Here is a 19,231-nt window from a genome sequence, read left to right as displayed (position 1 = left end):
ATGCACCTATAAATATTAGCTTGCGTGAAAGCTGGAAGTGGATCTAGTCTGAGTGCAAAAAGAGCCGGCTCATTTTTTTTTTTTTTTTTTTTTTTTTTTTTTTGATAATGATGAACTGAGCCAAATGAGGCGAATCTCAGAAAAGACTCACAATTCCCACCATTGAGTCGCACAGGAGGAGGAAACGAGAAGAAGAAAAAAAAAACGGAGCCGAAAACCGACCAATGAGAAAACGCCCTGTTGGCCCAACTGGCAGCCCGTCATGCTGTCGGACTGAGCGCTACGTCAGCAGTGAGACAGCAACATGGCGGTGTCCAACGCTCTAGTGCTCTTATTAAGTTTCCTCACAGCTGTAATATTTCACCGCTGTCTCGCCGACGTCGCGGCGGGAGGCTCGGCCGCGGAGGAGCCTCCTCACCGCCGCTTTGAGTACAAGTACAGCTTCAAGGGACCGCACCTGTCTCAGTCCGACGGCAGTATCCCGTTTTGGATCCACAGTGGAAGTAAGTTTGTGTCCAGATGTCAACATCGGGGAACGGACTGGTTATAGGAGAAGCTTGTGTTGTTGTTGTTTTATTTAGATCGGAGCCCCACACCGGGACGAGGACAACCGAGGACTGTGTCGTTCGCTGTCGGTTCCGCTCGGGGTGCTCAGAGGCGATGCTGCTCGGCTTTCAACCTGCAGCAGAACATGCTTGAATGGGTCTCTTGGCACGTAGCTTAATTTCAAGAGCCCCAGTGAGTCACTGACAAATGATTTTAGTTTTATTTTAGTTTACCCCCCCCAAAAAAAGGCTGTCATTAACTTATCTGCAGCAGAAACAGACCCCACGGCACCACGCAGTGACTTGTCCAGCTTCTGAAATGAGCTGCAGGTTCACATCTGTATAAAAGTCAGCTGTGATTGAGGGCCATAAATCACCTGCTTTGTTATTGTTTTAGTTTGGCACCCTACATTTTACCACTTAGATGGCAAAATACTTCAAATCCCTTCTATATAAAGCTAAAACTCTTAAAATGTTGTGACATTTGTAGCTGCTAAACAAACAATCTCCTATTGATTGAGCTTCCTAATCTCTAATTTATCTTCTCAGTTGTAAAAAAAAAAAAGAAAAAAAAAACTGTCCCTACAGTTTGCAAAGCACAATCTCCACAAATGTCCAAACTCCTAACTCCAAGGGTCAAGTCGCGGTGACAAATGATACGCGTTGGTCTGCAAACAGATCTGCAGAAAAATACACCCTCTAACTTCAGGTAGACGGACAAAAAATATCTAAATTTAGGTCGGAAGCGAGAAATGCTGAGGTCTCTATTACAGTAGTGGTAGTTTTCAGATTTTGGGGGACAGAGAAATTGATAAATCGGTGTGCAAACAAAGTGCATTCTCCAAAGCTGGGGACGCTTTATCCTGGTGGCGTTGCGGACAGATGGGATTGAGGAGTGGAGAAAAAAGGCAAGAGGACCTCAGCAGAAAGAACAGCGGGGACATTTCAAGACCTTTGGTGAGTTTTTTTGGGGTTTTTTCCTGCACTGCAAAAATGGAACTAAAAATAAGTAATATTTTCTTAAAATTAGTGTATCTGTCCTTGATTTGAGCAGGTAAATAAGACAATCTGCCAATGGAATAAGACTTTTGCACTTAAAATAGGAACAACTCATCTCCATCATCTCATTTCAAGTGCAGGATGTCTAATTATCTTATTTTAGGGGTCAAAATACTCATTCCATTGGCAGATCATCTTATTTACCTGCTCAAATCAAGGACCAAAACACTCTTTTTAAGAACATTTTACTTATTTTTAGATCCGTTTTTGCAGTGTGGACATCTTTGACCTCACCCTGCAGCTCTCTATGATCCCTGCTTGCCTGAAAATCTCCATCGTTGTGCCCATACCCAAAAAAACAAACAAAAAAAAAAAAAAAACACCATCCCCTGCCTCGATGACTGCCGTCCTGTTGCTCTGACCCCCGTCGCCATAAAGTGCTTTGAGACGATCCTCCTGGAATGCACCAAGGACGCCGTCCCTGCTGGCCCGGACAGCCTGCAGTTCGCCTACGGGGAGAATCCACTACGGAGGTCCACGATCTGACACAGCGGGGCTTCAGGTACGAACTCATTCTGAACACCAGCGAGACCAAGGAGCTCATAGTGGACTGAAGGAGGTCCATGAAGGCTGAACGCGCTCATATATGCATACAGGGCGAAGTGGAGGTGGAGCAGGTGAACGGCACAAAATTCCTGGGCACTGAATTTGTAGCACAATATCGAAGACTTCATATGTGACTTTGACTCAAAGTTGAGTCCGTTAGCTGCTGTGGACTACGTGCACGCTGATGTAAGCCCCTCAGGGAGTGATGATGTTGGCCAGTGCAATCAACTGTTTTGGATAAAAGTGGATAGATCGTGTCTTTGTGTAATTATGTACATTCTGAGCCAGTATGCCAAACGGTGTTAATGGAGGAGCAGCGTTTCACCACTTGGAGCGCTGCTGAGCACTGTCTGTAGAGTAAAATCAGATGTCTGACAAGCCGCGCCTCTCTCTACCTCCAAAATCTAAGCACCAGACCAGTAATCTGTTTGAATTTGAAACGTTTTGTCAACAACAAAAAAAAGAAGATTGCCCTGAATGTACGCACTGGCCGCTGTAGGCAGCCCTCAAGCCCACCGGGCTGCATTAAATAATGCTAACGCCGTTAGCTGGGCTACCGGCTACTCGCTTCGCATAACGGCAACGCCTGGCCCATTGCTGGTCAAAGTCCAAAAATTAACCCACATGCCACAATTGTAGCTTTACGCTGAATTGAATTGACGTGGCAAAACAAGTCTAACGAGACGGCGACAAAAACGTTTTAACTTCATGCTCTTACTCTGCAGTCCGGAGGAGAAAAGCTAACTCCGAGTCAAACTGGAGCTTCTTCTGCTGTCCTAATGCTCTCCACCTTGAAGACACGAGGCCAATGTCAATCCTCATTTTGCCTCTTTATTTTATTTTTCTGACAACTTCTTTGCCAAAGACGTTTTTTTTTGTGTGATAATAACGGGTCCTGATCGTCTTGAGTTGAACACAGTGGTGACATTTAATGGTCGGGGAGAGGCTAAGCCCTGGTTGGCAGCTATTATAACACAGAGACGGCGTGTGACATAATATTATATTCCTAAAATGATGAATTATTGTCTATTGCCCATTTATAATGTCATGGGGGAGAAAGTAGGCAGTCTGGGTGATATGAATGTTGCCCAGACTCCTGTGCTGAAGGAGAGCGATGGAAAATCGAGTTATCAATATTACGTTCAAAATTGCCAGATTTGGAGAGTCAAAAAAGCACAACAGGTATACACTGCAAAAATGGATCTAAAAATAAGTAAAATATTCTTACGTTTAGTGTATTTGTCCTTGATTTGAGTAGGTAAATAAGATTATCTGCCAATGGAATGAGTATTTCAACCCCTAAAATAAGATAATTAGACATCCTGCACTTGAAATAAGATGATGGAGATGAGTTGTTCCTATTTTAAGGGCAATAATCTTATTCCATTTGCAAATCATCTTATTTACCTGCTCAAACACACTCATTTTAAGAACATTTTACCTATTTTTAGTTCCGTTTTTGCAGTGGGTGTTGTAGTGGAAATGACTAACATATATACTGAAAATGATGCCTTATGTGTGAATGCAGCTTAAGAATAGGAGGAGCCCCAGTTGTAGGTCTTGTGGCACACCGCTGCTATTTATGTTCCCAAAGGTGTTACTTTATACGCATATCGTCTTCATCCCAACGCTCTCTCTCTCTGTCGTCTTGATTCCAGATGCTATTCCAAGTGCAGACCAGGTGCGCATCACGCCTTCCCTCAGGAGTCAGAGGGGCTCCGTGTGGACGAAAAACAAAGTCAGCTTTGAGCACTGGGAGGCAGAGGTGACCTTCAGAGTATCGGGAAGAGGCCGGATGGGAGCGGACGGCTTGGTGAGCAGGTTTGATTTCTTGGTGTGTGCCGTGACGATGGGAAAATGACGTAGAGGCATTTCTCCAGGTTGGCGTGGTGGAGTGGCAGCGAGAGGTGTTGCTTAACGCCTTGCTGGCTCATAATAATAATCAAGCTTGGCACAATTATGCATCCTTTGCAGGGTAAAGTCCTCAGCAATCCTGGACGGTAATTCAGAAACATAATCTAAACAGCCATTTCAGCACTTATTGACCATAGTAACAACGTGTAAAAAGCTTTAAAATAATTTAATTCCACAGCATCATTTCATATTTAAACAAAAATTTGAAACTCTAAAGACAGGAGAGCAGGCCATTCCAGTAAGGTAGATATGTAGTGAGTGTCATGAATTCTTTCCACTGTCGCTTCATGCATGCTTGCTCAGTATGAGGGATTGGTGCAAAGCCATCAACAATGCAGACGATGATGCAATCTACTGGGTTTCCTTAGATAGGGCATATTTGGACCAATCTGTATAACCTGATTGAAATTGACTTTGGGACGTGCCTTGAGAGGGTATGTTTCACAAATTGGTGCCATATGAATAAAATTGAAGTGAAATGGTTGTGAAAAAATAGCTACTTGTCCTAGGATCGGACAAAGCAATAATAAAACTGTTGAAAACAGCTGAAGCTGTGACATACGAGGCGGGATGAGGACCCATCCTGCCACCACTTATAGTGAGCACGATAGATGGAGAACAATAGCAAAACATGTTATTTTGAGGTCCAAAGTCTTCGTAACAAACCATTAGACACTACTAGGTGTTTGGGAACGATGCCAAAATAACCTTTATCTGGCCTGCCATCTCAAATGTGAACCAGTGGAGGTTGTTTTGACCTGATGCTTTTAGAAAAGATTAAGCTGTTCAGCAACAAACGCTCCAGGTGAGTTTGATGTAAAACAAAGTGTAAATTTGTGGAAAAAGCACATGCCCACTGTTCAGCATGGTGGAGGATCTGTGATGCTCTGGGTCCGTTTCTCTTCCAGTGGCCCTGGAAATGTACTTAAACTGAATAGCAGTGAACTCTTTGAAATAATAGGCTGGTTTAAATAAAGATCTGGGAGCCTCTTCCAGTAAACTTAGAATGGGGCAAGATTTTCTTCTTTTCTTCTTTGTTTTTCAGCGTGAGATAAAGCTGCAGGTGTCCCCTACTGTATAGTGTTGTATACGTGTGCTGTCGGACACTTTTGTCACTGTTCACCCAAATTTGTTACTACAAACCTGTGATTTATTAGGACACCCACGAGTGTCGAGATGGGGGAAGTTCAGATATCCAGATCCTCTGCTCCTTCTAAGCACATTAGCATCAGGCTTCTTTCCTTCTGTGTTCAGTTGTTCCTTCAGTTCTCTGACCCAACACCTCAGGGTATTTATGGCCCAGACCAGCTCTGTTATGTGTATTAAAACTTGTGATGCTGGTTTTCAAAGGTGTGTCTTCCCCATAGAAATTGAAGAATGAATGTGCTCAATAATTACATAAAACAAGACTGAACAATTTAAAATGGCACTGACGTAGTTCGGCTGCACCACCCAGAAACGATGGCGTACCAAAGACAAACCGCTTTTCTCAGTGGTACGATTATTTTCACTCGCTAACTAAGCGAGCCACATTATTGTGGGCTTAGTGTCTTTCTGTTGTGAAAAATATTCTGATAAAATAAAGTACTTTTAAAAATACTAGAACTAGCATCTTTTACCTTTTTTTTTTATATAAATAAACATATTTCTCAATTCATAATAATTTTTGGCCAAAGCTATGAGTTGCCCCTGTGGAGGCCGTAAAGGGCCACATCTGGCCCTAGAGCCGCAGGTTGAAGACCCCTGCTCTAAGGCACGCAGTCTGTAAATCTGCATTCTGTAATCACCCTGTTTTAAGTAGTTTTTGATGTCCTTTTTCATGGGTTAAGCAAGGCTAAATAAACCCAAATTTAATTCCTTTAATGCTATTTTTTTCTTCTTCTTCTTTCAACAGGCAGTGTGGTTCACCAGCGAACAAGGCCTCGATGGCCCCGTGTACGGGGCCGCTGACAGGTGGAACGGACTTGGAGTTTTCTTTGACTCCTTTGACAACGATGGAAAGGTTTGTGTAATATCTTCATATTTCCAATCATAGTTCATCATTAATCAGTAAAATCCGAGGAATGGTCACGCATGACTCTGAGTTGTTTCTTGGTGACATCCGTTTCTGCTATAGAAATATATCAATTTTTTTTATAAATATTCTTTAAATTTGGGTTTTATCTTATTAAAAAATGTAAGAGTTTTTAAAAATGTTGTGAATAGGATTACCTACAAGCCAAGCCACCTGTGCTCCTCAGAAAACAAAAGGATTAACGTGTTTTCTCCTCCTTTCGCCATCCTAGAAAAATAACCCGGCCATTCTGGTCGTCGGGAACAATGGCAACCTTGTTTATGACCACCAAAAGTAAGTAAACATTTCTTGCTTCCCTCTGGTGACATCACCGACTCAAATTTCAGCAACTTAAAGGAGATTAGAAAATATGATTATATTTGCTTGGAAAGTAAATAATCCTCTATCTTTTCTAATCTCCCTTGGGCGAGTGAAAGCTTTAAATCACTTTTTCGGTGCCGCTCCGGTTTGTCCTGGCAGTGCGCAGTGTTTACAAAAACATTAATGTTGGTCAATTATCTTCCCCAACTTTATACGGGACTGTGCATTTGTCATGAAAAATGTCCACATTATTCCTTTAAATGTTGTTTTGATTCAGCGACGGCACCACGCAGGCCCTCGGAACGTGTTTAAGAGATTTCCGGAACAAGCCGTATCCGATCAGAGCCAAAATAACGTACTACAGGAAGACACTGACGGTAGGGGAAAGCACAGGGACACGCATACGTAGAGCGGGGAATGTCTGAATAATAAATAATATAGGTTCTGTTCTAACAAACGGTTTGATTATTTTTTTTAATCTTCCTCTTTAGATTCTGATCAACAATGGATTCACTCCAGACAAAGAGGACTATGAGTTTTGCACAAAGGTGGAAAACATGATCATTCCAGCTGATGGCTTCTTTGGCATTTCAGCCGCCACTGGTGGTTTAGCAGGTACCGATCTATTACCTGTCCTAAATACCTGTACAATACCTTCTTTATTTCTGCTCTAATTAATTACGCTCTCCTCACCTTTCTTTATTTCTCTCCATAATTCTGGTTTTCTGTTGCTTTCTAAGCTTTAGATGTGAACAAAAAAATTCAGCTAAATTACTACATTAATTTAAAATATATTAATTGTGTAGTTAGTAGGTTATTTGGAAAAGGTTCAGAATTATTATGGATTGATCTTTGTGTTATTTTATTGTTTGTTTACTAATAGATGAAGAATTATTGTGTTATGGCAATGAGCATTTCCTTTACTTCCCTGTTTTTCAAAAGCACTTTTTATTCAGTCTGTATTTACCTTGTTAGTGTCATCAAGTACATACTTTACTGTTGATTGTGATTTTTTTTTTTTTCTAATTAATCCGTTTTGCCTCCATCAGACGACCACGATGTTTTGTCGTTCTTATTATTCAGGCTCACAGAGCCAGGCCAACAACCGGTAATCCAAATTTCTTTTTATCTTCAAATACATTACCAGTGTACACCTGAAGTCCATTCCACTGTTTTTTTTTCTTTTTATTTATTTATGTTTTTTTTTCTTTTGCATGTGACTTTGACTGAAGCCCTCAGTTGATTCTGAGATCCCTAAAGAAGAGAAAGACAAGTACCAGGAGGAATTTCAGAACTTCCAGCAAGAGCTGGATAAAAAGAAAGAGGAGTTTCAGAAGGAGCACCCAAATGTTCAAGGAGAGCCAAGTTAGTTTTCTATCATAGTTATCATCAAGTTGTTGTTATTTATAGCTTTATTGCCTTTTTTATTTCAAGCTAATTTTATAACTATACAAACTTAAAAGGACTTAAAAGACATCTTTGTCTTTTGGCTTGCCAACTCATTTAAACAGTGTTAGATACTGAACATAAAATATTAGTCTCCAGGAAAGAGAAATGTTTGTTTGGGGAAATTAAAGTACAATAATTACAGAAAGAGAGGAACATGCTTCGACTTCTCAGTGCATTTACAATAACGTCCCTGGCTTACCTTTGCATTGGATTTCTGTGTGTTTTCAGTCGACGACTTGTACGAAAGTGTGAACGATCGCGAGATCCGTCAGGTTTTCGAGGGCCAGAACCAGATCCATCTGGAAATCAAGCAGCTCAATCGGCAGCTCGCCATGATACTGGATGAGCAGCGTCGCTACGTTTCGGTCATCACAGAAGAGATTTCCAAGAAGGGGACGAGTGTCGGGTCAGGACAGGTGAGCATACGAGCACTGACATGTGGATTTACGCAAGTTAAACTGAATTGGGCTTCAGAGAGATTTCATCTGGAGTCGTTTCCACTTAAATACCTACATCAGTGGTCCTCGAGGTCCGGTGTCCTACAACTGGTATTTGTTACTCTGCTTCAACACAGGTGAGTCAAACAATCAGGTCTTTAGCAGGACTCCTAGAAAACCTGGCTGCATTTTGAGGAGGTAATTCAGACATTTGATTCAGATGTGTTGGATCAGGGACACATCCAAAAGTTCCTGGACACTGGACCTCGAAGACTGGATTTGAGAATCACTAACCTATATGGTGGACTCACTGTAGCACCTACTGACTGAAAAATGCAAGCTAACGACACGAAACAGAAACGGCCATCTGTTGTTTTCACTTGCATTAGGTTACACCAAAGTTGTTTTTTAACAAAGTATTCATTCCCCTGGCAGATTTAGGTTTAGAGCCATGTTATCATTTTGCCTATATGTCATTCTGACAGGAAGTAATATTGAAGATTAGGGTGTTGGCATGGAGACCATCCAACCTCAGAGACTCTGAGCTCATCACCACAGATAAATCAACAAAATATCAGTGGAAACGTGCAAAAAGCTGGTCATTCATTACAAGCAGGGTTGGATTGCTGTAATAACCAGAAAAATTGTTAAATTCATTTTTTTTTAGAAGGGCATCAATCATTTTTAGCATACCATTTTTATTCAGATGTGAATAAGAACAGGACAATATTTTATTGTTTTTAACAAATACTCCTTTGACATTCTTGTGTCAATCTTTTTGAATGATGATTTTCATGTCAAAAACAAACGTCTTTGTTAAATGAAATCATTTCAAGTCTTAATTCTGCCAGTGGTATGAATAATTTTGGGCCAAACGGCGTAGATTGTAAACTATGAATGTCAGTCGACTGTTTTGTCAACATCAACGCGCAGGAGTTGTTATTCCTCAGAGAGTTAATCTGTGTTTTTTTCTCTCAGACCGATTCTGCGACTCAGCAGCTGAGCTCTGTTGTATCTACGCAGCAGGAGCTTCTCAGGAACCTCAACGAGCTTAGGTGAGTCCGGCACCGCAACACTTGTTCTTAAAAAAACTAGTTGTTTTCGCAAACAAACATAAAGAAACATCCATGATACCAGAGGAAAAACAAGGCAAATCCTGCTGGATAAATCTCCTAAATCATATTTAATCTCCGGATGGCTGTAAAATGACAGGTACTGGCCCTCCTGATAATCCAGCTGCTGTAACAGCTTCCTGCACTGCGAGCCCACCACCTAATGAAACTCTGCTGCTCTCCCAGTGCACAGGACTGCCACTAGCAGATTTAGGATCATCACCACACTGCCTTCCACTTATTTTCATGTATTTTTTTTTTTTTCGAAACTGGTCAGCGCTACAGTAAGCATGCTAAAAGAAATTACATAAAAATAAATCTCTATGTTGTACAATTTTATTTCTTTACAAATATCACAGATTAAATGAAGTTACTCATATAATTTGGTTGGTAAGACGATATTTGACACGTTTTGCAAATATGTGTCCCGAGGGTCGAGGACATACATATAACTGCGCTCCTTGTTTTCAGGAGCATTATAATAGGAAATCTAAGAAACAAAGTAACAGTAAAATGCAATTGTAAAACATTAATAGAGGAGAAATTAAAAAAAAAAAAAATTTCTGGTAAATTATATCAAAAAGGTGTATAATCAGGAACTATGGCTGAAAATTTAGAACAATTTTGACTTGACATTTTCCTGACTTATTATAATAGACAATGTTCCCACCACTGTCTGTGGGTTTTCTTATCTCCGTCACTAAAGATATACATCAAGCATTCAGGGCAATTGAAATCCATCCAGCTGGGCAGACATATTATGCTGTCGACAGTGCCGGTGCCGGACACCTGAAAGATAAATTACCCTACCAAATATTGCACCCATGCAGTTCTTTTCAATTGGAAAATTTAAAACTAACATTGAAATGTTAATTAAATTTATTGTGCAACTCTAAATATAAATTGATGAAGCATTCTTTTACCCCAATGGAAAATCAAAAAATTTTAACAGCTCTGATTTAAAGGAACTTACAGTTTTTGCACATTTCGTGTCTTCAAATGCTGGATTCAAGAGCTGAGGAGCATAGGAGCTAAACACTGTTTTCACTTCACTTGGTGTCATTGAAACACTGAAGAAGTGTCTTGAGCTGAGGGGCTACAGTGTTCATACCCGACTACCGTCTCTGAACTGTCAGTCTCAACACCATGTAGTGCTTCAGAGAGCATCAACATTTAAAATGTTGTCCTTCAGTCAAACGGAGGAGCCAGTGAAGTGATTAATCCAAGGATTGCTGCAATGTGATTCATTTTCCTAGTGTTGATCGGGCAGTATTTTAGATGTGCTGCCTGATTTTTATCAAGAATAAGGCATTGGCGAGTTATTCTGTGTTCTCTGTCCATGATGACGCCTAACTTTGTGCTCTGACGGTGTAGTCTCAGTGTGTAGTTGGTTACTGAGTTTAAATATTGTCCATTTTAGAACCAAAAACTGTGACTTTTTTTTTTTTATTAAGACAGTCCGACCTATCCACTCATGGATAATTTGGACACTGGCTCAGCAACTGTAGCGGACTGTGGTCAACTGGTGACACAGATGTGAAGTTCTATGTCATCAAATTGTAAGGGGAGGTTTTAGCATTATAAAATGAACTAGGGGTATCATTTTGAATTTAGCTTGCCCAAGTGCGGAGCCTTGAGGAACCCCAGATTTATTATTGTCAAATGAATGAAAACATCCAAAACAGGTCAAAACGTAATCATTGCACCTATTTTATCAAGGTACCAGCAATTAAAGTTGAAAAATCCACTATAAATCCTTACGTTGAGACCCAAATAAAATGTTTCAGACACATCCATGCATACATAACGGGCAGGATAAGAGATGTGTCGACATCTTTATGTTGCGGGACTATACATTTTTCTTTAACTATTCCTCCAGTTGCATTGGCCCTCTTTTGTAAAAAAGTGAAGTCCAGATGCAAAACCAATTGGGTTTGATCTCATGGGAGTAAACTTTTTAAAAAATTTTATACAATTAACACTTTGTCCTGTCAAGATAATTTGACTTTAGTGTGACTAACTCTAACTGCTGCATGGTAGACATAGTGATATTTAGCCATAATCTCCTTATTTTTATTATTGTTTAACCTTAAAATTGTTTCCACTTGAAAATGAGAAACTATAAAGGATTTGATCCTGAGATAATGCAGTTTAATCGATGTTGTTCTAAATGAAATCAATATGCTTGTTTCATTGGCATTTTATTTTGCCAATTAATTCAAAATGCATTTTTAATACACTGCTCAACAAAATATGGTTTCTATTTTAATTTTAATTGTTACTTGTTGAAAATATTTTTTCATGTTCTGTAATTCTGCTGATTTGCACATATGGAATGAAAAAAGTTTTGCAGTTTTTTTTTTTTTTTTCCACAAAACCAAAATTTGATAAGAATCGGTGTTGCTGCCAATTCAACTTATCTTTAATTCATTTCAATTTTATTTAGCTTTTTATTTTGGCAGAAAATAAACTTTAATGGCTTAAAAAGCAACTATTGGGTTAAACTTTATAAAATAAAAAAAGTATGAATTATGATCACTGAATTCATAACAGTGGAGTGAATAAATGATTCATAGACATGTTGATGCTTAATACTTCAATGGCGATTTTTAAAACAGCATTATTTGAGAAGCAACCACTCCCACGTTATTTTTTTCCGCATCATCTGAATAAAGAACAAATCAGAAAATGATAAATTATTAATGTAACATTGATCTATTTATTACATGAGCTATAAAAGAACTGAGATGTTTATTTAGCTATAATCTAAAAGGATGTCAATTCTATAAATATTTAGCTTACATGGGTCTGTCAGAGACGCATAGCTTCCACACTGCTGGACTCCTACTTATTTATGTTCAATTTCTTTTTTTTTTTTTTTTTTTTTTTTTTTTTTTTTTTTTTCTCCCAGTGTCCTGTCTAGCAATATGGCAATAGGAATTGATATCTCAATGCCAGATAGAGCTCGACAGATTTTGCTTTTACAAGTGGGGCAAACAGCTTTCGCCATAGTGCTCCACTTGATTTATGCTTGTAAATAGCTTTATTATGATTCCTGCAAAGAGAATTTCAAATTATATGGACATGACAATGGGAGAGTAAAGGAAGAACAAAGAGTGAAAGAAAAAAAAAAAAAGAGTAGAGGTGAAAGAAAGAGGAGATAAAAGGAAGAAAATGATAAAACGTCCTTTGTCTGCTCCATCACCTGGAAAGAGACACAAAAAGAACAGCACAACCAACAGACATAAAGCAACAGATACACTCGAATAACACCTAGATGCCATTACTAAATCATATATATTATTATGTAAGCTGACATGTGTAATGTGATATTTGAAAAAAGAAAGTGAAAAAACATAAATAAATAAATAAATAAATTATAAGATTACTGTATATAAGTGAACACTTAATACCTGGGACCCAGCACCTGTGGGAGATGTGAAACTGCACTAGTTTAGGTGAAGATTATCCAGAAATAGCTTGATAGTGATTGTGGAGAACCGAAGACCCACCTTCCCCGAGCACAGAGGCAGGCGTCAGGGGACCCGTAACCACGGACTTCCAAAGGGGTCCCTAAAGCAGGTCGCCCAGGAGGGGCCGACACAGGATATCTGCAACCCCCCCCCCCCCAAGGGAGGAGCAGAGACGACCCCGAGGAAATCCCCCAGCCACCGCAATGCCGACGCCCTCAAGAGCCGCGGAGACGAGCCCGTGGGCTCCGCCGGCAGCTAGCCCCGCTGAAGTGGTCCCGGCCATGGGCCCTGAGGGCCAGAGGCCCCAGGGGCGCCCCGCCCCCGCGACGAGGGCCCCGGCCGCCCCCCGGGGGGCCAGGCCCCGCGAAGAGGCCGCCGGGAGTGGGCCGGCGCACGCCCGGGAACCCGCCCCAAACCCGAAGCCAACCAACGCGCCAGGGGGCCAAGGCGCCCGCCAACGAAGTGGAAGAGGGCAGGACGTGGGGGGAGGGGCTCCGCACCTAGCGGAGACTTGAGATGTTCTTGGGAGAGGGAGCGGACCACACCCATACCTGGGAAAAAAAAAAAAAAAAAAAACTCATTCACCCCATCCCTCCCTTGTGCCCCACTCACCACACACAGAAAAAAAAAAAAAAAAAAAAAAAAAAAAAAAAAAAAAAAAAAAAAAAAAAAAAAAAAAAAAAAAAAAAAAAAAAAAAAAAGACGCTGTACACACATTCCCACATAACACTCACATCCAACACTGACCAATATGTTCAATTTCTGACCCAACAAACATTTTACGGATGTCTATATTAATGAATAGAGGAGACAGCAGACATTTAATTTTTTCAAGGCTTCCATTTTAACCCAAACAGAGAAGCAATGTTGGTATATTATAGGATTTGACACGTTAAATAAGTTCAGACACTGGCAAAAGGCTGCAGCCACCCCCCTCTAAAGTGCTAATATGAGCGACTGATCTGTATTACTTTGTAGATTAAGTTCTCAGTTTATCCTGCTCTGTCATTTAAACACAGTTTATGATCAGGCTTCATCTCCAAATATACAAAAAGGGGCTTTCTGCTCATAAATGGGTCAGTTGTAGGAGATGAAGATTATATGCAGGGTTTAAAAAAAAAATGCTTGCTTACTTTCTTAAGTGTTTTTTTTTTCCATCAATGGTGACACAAATTAGATTTTGTTTGTATGTCATCCCTGTCTCAGACTTTGCCATGTGGCTCAGCAAGAAAAGGCCACATCTTAGCACCGTTTTTGTCCTTATCAGATTAGGGGTCTTTAAATACATCTGTCATACACAAGCAAAACATGGTTTCCTCTCAAATTGATTTTGTCGCAGCAATCCTCCCCGAGGTCCTTCCTACTTTACGCTACTGGGAATCCTGTTGATTTTTGTAAGCGCACATTTTCCTTCGTAATCGCCTTAGACGTGTTTTAAGATGATAAGGGAAACTTATTGCTTTCTCCATGTTAGTAATCAAGTTTAAGAAACGACAATTTGCCCAGAAATGTGATCCCGGCTTAGATTTTTCTCCAAGAATGCTGTTCTCTATTTAAACTCGACACACAAAGGAAATTGAATGGGAAAGTGCAGATTTACAACCTCCTTTTCAATCAGTAAGGAATTATGGCAATCGGCATGTATAATTATTGTTCAGTGTCCTTTTTTGTGTGGTGGTAAGACAATTACTTTTAGGGATTATTTTATAACCCAGTTAAGAGAGTGTGACATAAATCTTCCAGACAAAAATAATGTAAATTAGATTAATATTGCTTTTTTAAAAGGTTTATAATAACTGAAGGAGTTTGGTCTACAAAATGTTTAGGTGACAAATGTATTGGTGCCTAAATGAAAAGGTTGGACAAAACAAACCTTTATTTTCCAGCCACAGCAACAAAAAACCTTCCATGAACAGGACAGTAAAAAACATTTTAGTTCTAACTGCAAAAAGAGCCCTGTGTCTGAGGAACGGGGCTATCCTGGCATTAATATCATGCTATTTAATTCTAAAAATGTTTAATGAGCAAGTCAGTATCTAATTAATTAGTAAACTACGCAGCATGTGTGCGCACATAGGCAACGCAGAAGAAAACTTTCATTGTACTGATTTGTAAAACAAAGAGATTCACCTGTTATGTCAGCCAGATCAGGTCTGCTGGTAAAGACAGGAATGTGACAATCACTCTGGCACTTTTAGGTCATAACGTCTGTTAATGTTGAAGGTAGAGACGTCTGATATTTTAATTTAATGCTCACAACAAACGCCACAGGGGTGCCATCGTCTCTGTTTTTCTCGGCCATGTTCAAGTATAATCTTCCCGTTTTTAGGTGTAAATCCTCCGGTAGCCGAATAGACCTGTCCTGACCGAGGGGTTTATGTTTGCTATTAAGCCAAAAGAGCTGCTTGATTTTTTTGGTTTACTCACAACAATAAGTAACAGTGTTATTGTAACTGTCGCTGCCGTTATCGCGTGTTTTCTTAATATTGTGCAGCCTCAATAAGCATCTCTGTTTTTCTGTTTTGTTTTTCCTTTCTAAGTAAAAGATAACTTGGTATCTAGATTAAAATATGTTAAAGCAATAGCGTTGTCCTGTGATCACCATCATTAAAATATTTCCTTTGAAGAGTTTGTTAATTTCCTTAATTTGGATTTTAGTTCAGTCTCGTCTCAAACGTCAAGCCTAATCTGGGAATATAAGCACCTCTGTTGTTTTTCTTTCTATCATTTAAACCTTGGATAACTTTCCATTAGGATGAATCTCAGTTGAAGCAATAGCAGAATTCTATGAATTTCCTTGATCGCAATTGTTTAATATATTCTTAATATATTCACAATTTATCAGGCTTCCAAAATATTGTGGAAAAGGTTCCACTCGTCGCTATTTTGTAATTTCCTAATCCTACAAAACGCTTTTCAAATAAAATAAAATAAAAATTAAGTACACATACTTTCAACACAAATATATTAAACCATAGATAATTTCTAAAGTATCTCTTTTTGTAGTTTTTCATTCTGTAAAATCAACTTTTTAATTTGGTGTTCGGTATCATGGCTTGCCTGTTTATGCATTAGGAATAATCCAGATAGTTTCTGGTCCGTTTCTTAACCCCCTGTGCTTGTAATCTGTTGTAGGAACATGTTTTAGAAGGGATTAATTTGGCAATCATGACCTCTTTTATCAGATGGTAATTTTCTGCTTTTTGAACTTTGAGAATATGTACGGAGGAGTGAATGGGGATTAAAGGATTAATTTTGGACCATTTCTTTTTCTGGAATTAAACCAAACCTCAGAGTGTATTTACGGTTCACCAAGTTTCCAAACATAGCCTTGCTTGGTCTTTTTCAGTCGGCCGGGAGGCACTTAGGTGGCTCAACCCAGCCGCTCAGCGTCTCTTTAAGAAGCGCACGTCTTTATTTGTGTCTGCAGAAACTCCTTTCACGAGTCTCTGAAGCAGATCGGCTCAGTCCAGCACCAGGGTAACGCAGGCGGCGCGGGGGCGTACGAGACCATTCAGCACTTCAACGACATCAAGGAGAATCTACACATGGTGAAAAGAGACGTGGAGCACCTGGTGCAACGCAACATTCAGGTACCTTTTGGTTTTATACGGTCGTGATTTGAAGGGGCTCTGGATTAAGGAGTAGAGTCGGTATCCACCAATTAAAGGGTTGTCTAGGGAACTCTGCATGTACAATGCTAAAAAAAATGCTAAAAAAAATTTAACTCCCAGTCAATCACACTTCTGTGAAATCAAACTGTCCACTTAAGAAGCAACACTGATTGATAATCAATTTCACCTGCTGTTGTGTAAATGACAACAGGTGGAAACTAGAGGCAATTATCAAGACCCCTCCAGTAAAGCAGTGGTTCTGCAGGTGGTGACCACACACCAGTTCTCAGTTCCTCTGCTTTCTGCCTGATGTTTTGGTCACCTTTGAACGCTGGTGGTGCTTTCACTCTAGTGGTAGCATGAGACGGAGTCTACAACCCACACAGGTGGCTCAGGCAGTGCAGCTCATCCAGGATGGCACATCAATGTGAGCTGTGGCAAGAAGGTTTTCTCTGTCTGTCAGCATAGTGTCCAGAGCATGGAGGCGCTACCAGGAGACAGGCCAGTACATCAGAACACATGGAGGAGGCCGTAGGAGGCAACAACCCTGTAGCAGGACCACTACCTCCACCTTTGTGCGAGGAGGAACAGGAGGAGCTCTGCCAGAGCCCTGCAGAATGACCTCCAGCAGGCCACAGATGTGCCTGTGTCTGCTCAAACGATCAGAAACAGACTCCATGAGGGTGGTATGAGGGTCCGACGTCCACAGGTGGGGGTTATGCTTACAGCCCAACACCCTGCAGGACGTTTGGCATTGGCCAGAGAACACCAAGGTTGGCAAAACCACCGCTGGTACCCTGTGGTCTTCACAGATGAAAGCAGGTTAACACTGAGCACATGTGACAGACGTGACAGAGTCTGGAGACGCCATGGAGAACGTTCTGCTGCCTGCAACGTCCTCCAGCATGACTGGTTTAGCAGTGGGTCAGTAATGCTGTGGGGTGGCATGTCTTTGGGGGGCCTCACAGCCCTCCATGTGCTCACCAGAGGTAGTCTGACTGCCATTAGCTACAGAGGTGAGATCCTCAGACCATTGTGAGACCATATGCTGGTGCAGTTGGCTCTGGGTTCCTCCTAATGCAAGACAATGCTAGACCTCATGTGGCTGGAGTGTGTCAGCAGTTCCTATAAGACGAAGGCATTGATGCTATGGACCGGTCCGCCTGTTCCCCAGACCTAAATCCAATTGAGCACATCTGGGACATCATGTCTCGCTCCATCCACCAACGGCACGTTACACCACACACTGTCCAGGAGTTGGTGGATGTGTTAGTCCAGGTCTGGGAGGAGATCCCTCAGGAGACCATCCCACCTCATCAGGAGCATTGCCAGGCATTGTAGGGAGGTCATACAGGCACATGGAGGCCACACACGCTACTGAGCCTCATTTAGACTAGTTTTAAAGGACATTACGTCAACATTGGATCTACCTATGGTGTGTTTTTGCACTTTATTTTAAGTTTGGCTCCAAAACCTGACCTTCATGGGTTAATAAATTTGATTTCCATTAATACATTTTGTGTGATTTTGTTGTCAGTACAATGTATTTAATAAGAACATTTCATTCATTCAGATCTAGGATGTGTTATTTTAGTGTTCCCTTTATTTTTTGGGCAGCATATATAAATTGGTGAGTTTGTTTGGTATTACGAGTTGCTTGTAATGAACAGTTTTCACTTTTTTTTTTTTTTTTACTTGCAGAATCCAGCTGATAAGGCCGTAAAGTGCCCCGAGATCCCTCCCTTACCTTCCTGTTTATCGACTGTTCATTTCACAATATTTGTTGTCATCCAGACGGTTTTATTCTTCTGCTACATCATGTACAAGTAAGTAACTCCAGTGTCGATTTGTGTATCATGTCCGTATGCCTTCAATCACCCGAGTAACCGTTTCTGTTCTCACCGCAGAAGTCAGCAGGAAGCAGCAGCTAAGAAGTTCTTTTGATGACGTTGGTTTCTACAGCAGCCGTGCGCATGAGGGAATGTCTGTTTTTTGGTTTTTTGGTTCAATCATTATCAGATTGTAAGTTATTGTACTTGAAAACTGCTTTTTGTCGAATAAGACTTTTTTTTAATTATTAGAATTTTTTTTAAATTTAGTCAGACAGTCGTGTGTGAATGACAGCGTGAGACTTTTCAGCATGATGTGACATGTTCCTTTACAGTATTTCTGTTCAATCAGAGCCTTAGATTTTGTTTTCTGAAATCTGGGATCTGCCTCAGTCCCATTCCGTGAAATTGAACCAACGGGAAAAAAAGAAAACCTGTGTCTAAAAAAAAAAAATGTACAATGTGTGTATTTTTGTATAAAATGCTCCAGATTTCCGATGACGTATACATCAAGGATCCCCTTCAGTTTCTCTCTTCTGGTTGAGTTTAAAAAAAAAAATAAGCTGTCAGAATCTGACATCATCCAACTGAATCATTTACATAAACGGTAAACTACAATCGCTCTGTGTGCATGTTTCTTCTTCTTCTTTTTTTTCCTTTCTCTTCATGCAAGGGCAATTTAAACATGATGGGCTCAGTCATGTAAGAATAATGGCCAAAAGACATTTCATTGTTTAATCAGGAACAGAATTAAAATGTATTATGCTGAGCAGGAGATGAGCTGCCACCTCATTCTGGTCTGGAAATGATCTTAATCATAACAGTCATATAGTTCTGTTAGAAACCCAGCAATATTATGTCTCTAAGATATAATCTGTG

The 19,231-nt window shown here is 40.4% G+C and overlaps 1 protein-coding gene across 1 annotated transcript; it reads left to right on the top strand.

Annotated features, from left to right (window-relative positions):
* Positions 1–231: 231 nt before the first annotated feature.
* On the top strand, positions 232–18,970 carry lman1 (lectin, mannose-binding, 1). The gene is made up of 13 exons (XM_012868997.3): positions 232–503; positions 3,809–3,963; positions 5,959–6,066; positions 6,350–6,411; positions 6,716–6,815; positions 6,930–7,053; positions 7,488–7,546; positions 7,671–7,803; positions 8,116–8,303; positions 9,303–9,379; positions 16,340–16,502; positions 18,225–18,349; positions 18,431–18,970. Exons 1-13 carry the CDS (start codon positions 305–307, stop codon positions 18,465–18,467), a joined length of 1,530 nt encoding a protein of 509 aa, XP_012724451.2. The 5' UTR covers positions 232–304; the 3' UTR covers positions 18,468–18,970.
* Positions 18,971–19,231: the final 261 nt, after the last annotated feature.

Source organism: Fundulus heteroclitus, chromosome 8 (genome assembly GCF_011125445.2).
Source record: "Fundulus heteroclitus isolate FHET01 chromosome 8, MU-UCD_Fhet_4.1, whole genome shotgun sequence".
NCBI lineage: Eukaryota > Metazoa > Chordata > Actinopteri > Cyprinodontiformes > Fundulidae > Fundulus > Fundulus heteroclitus.
Note: the sequence above shows the minus strand (reverse complement) of the source record. Positions and strands in the feature narration are given on the sequence as shown.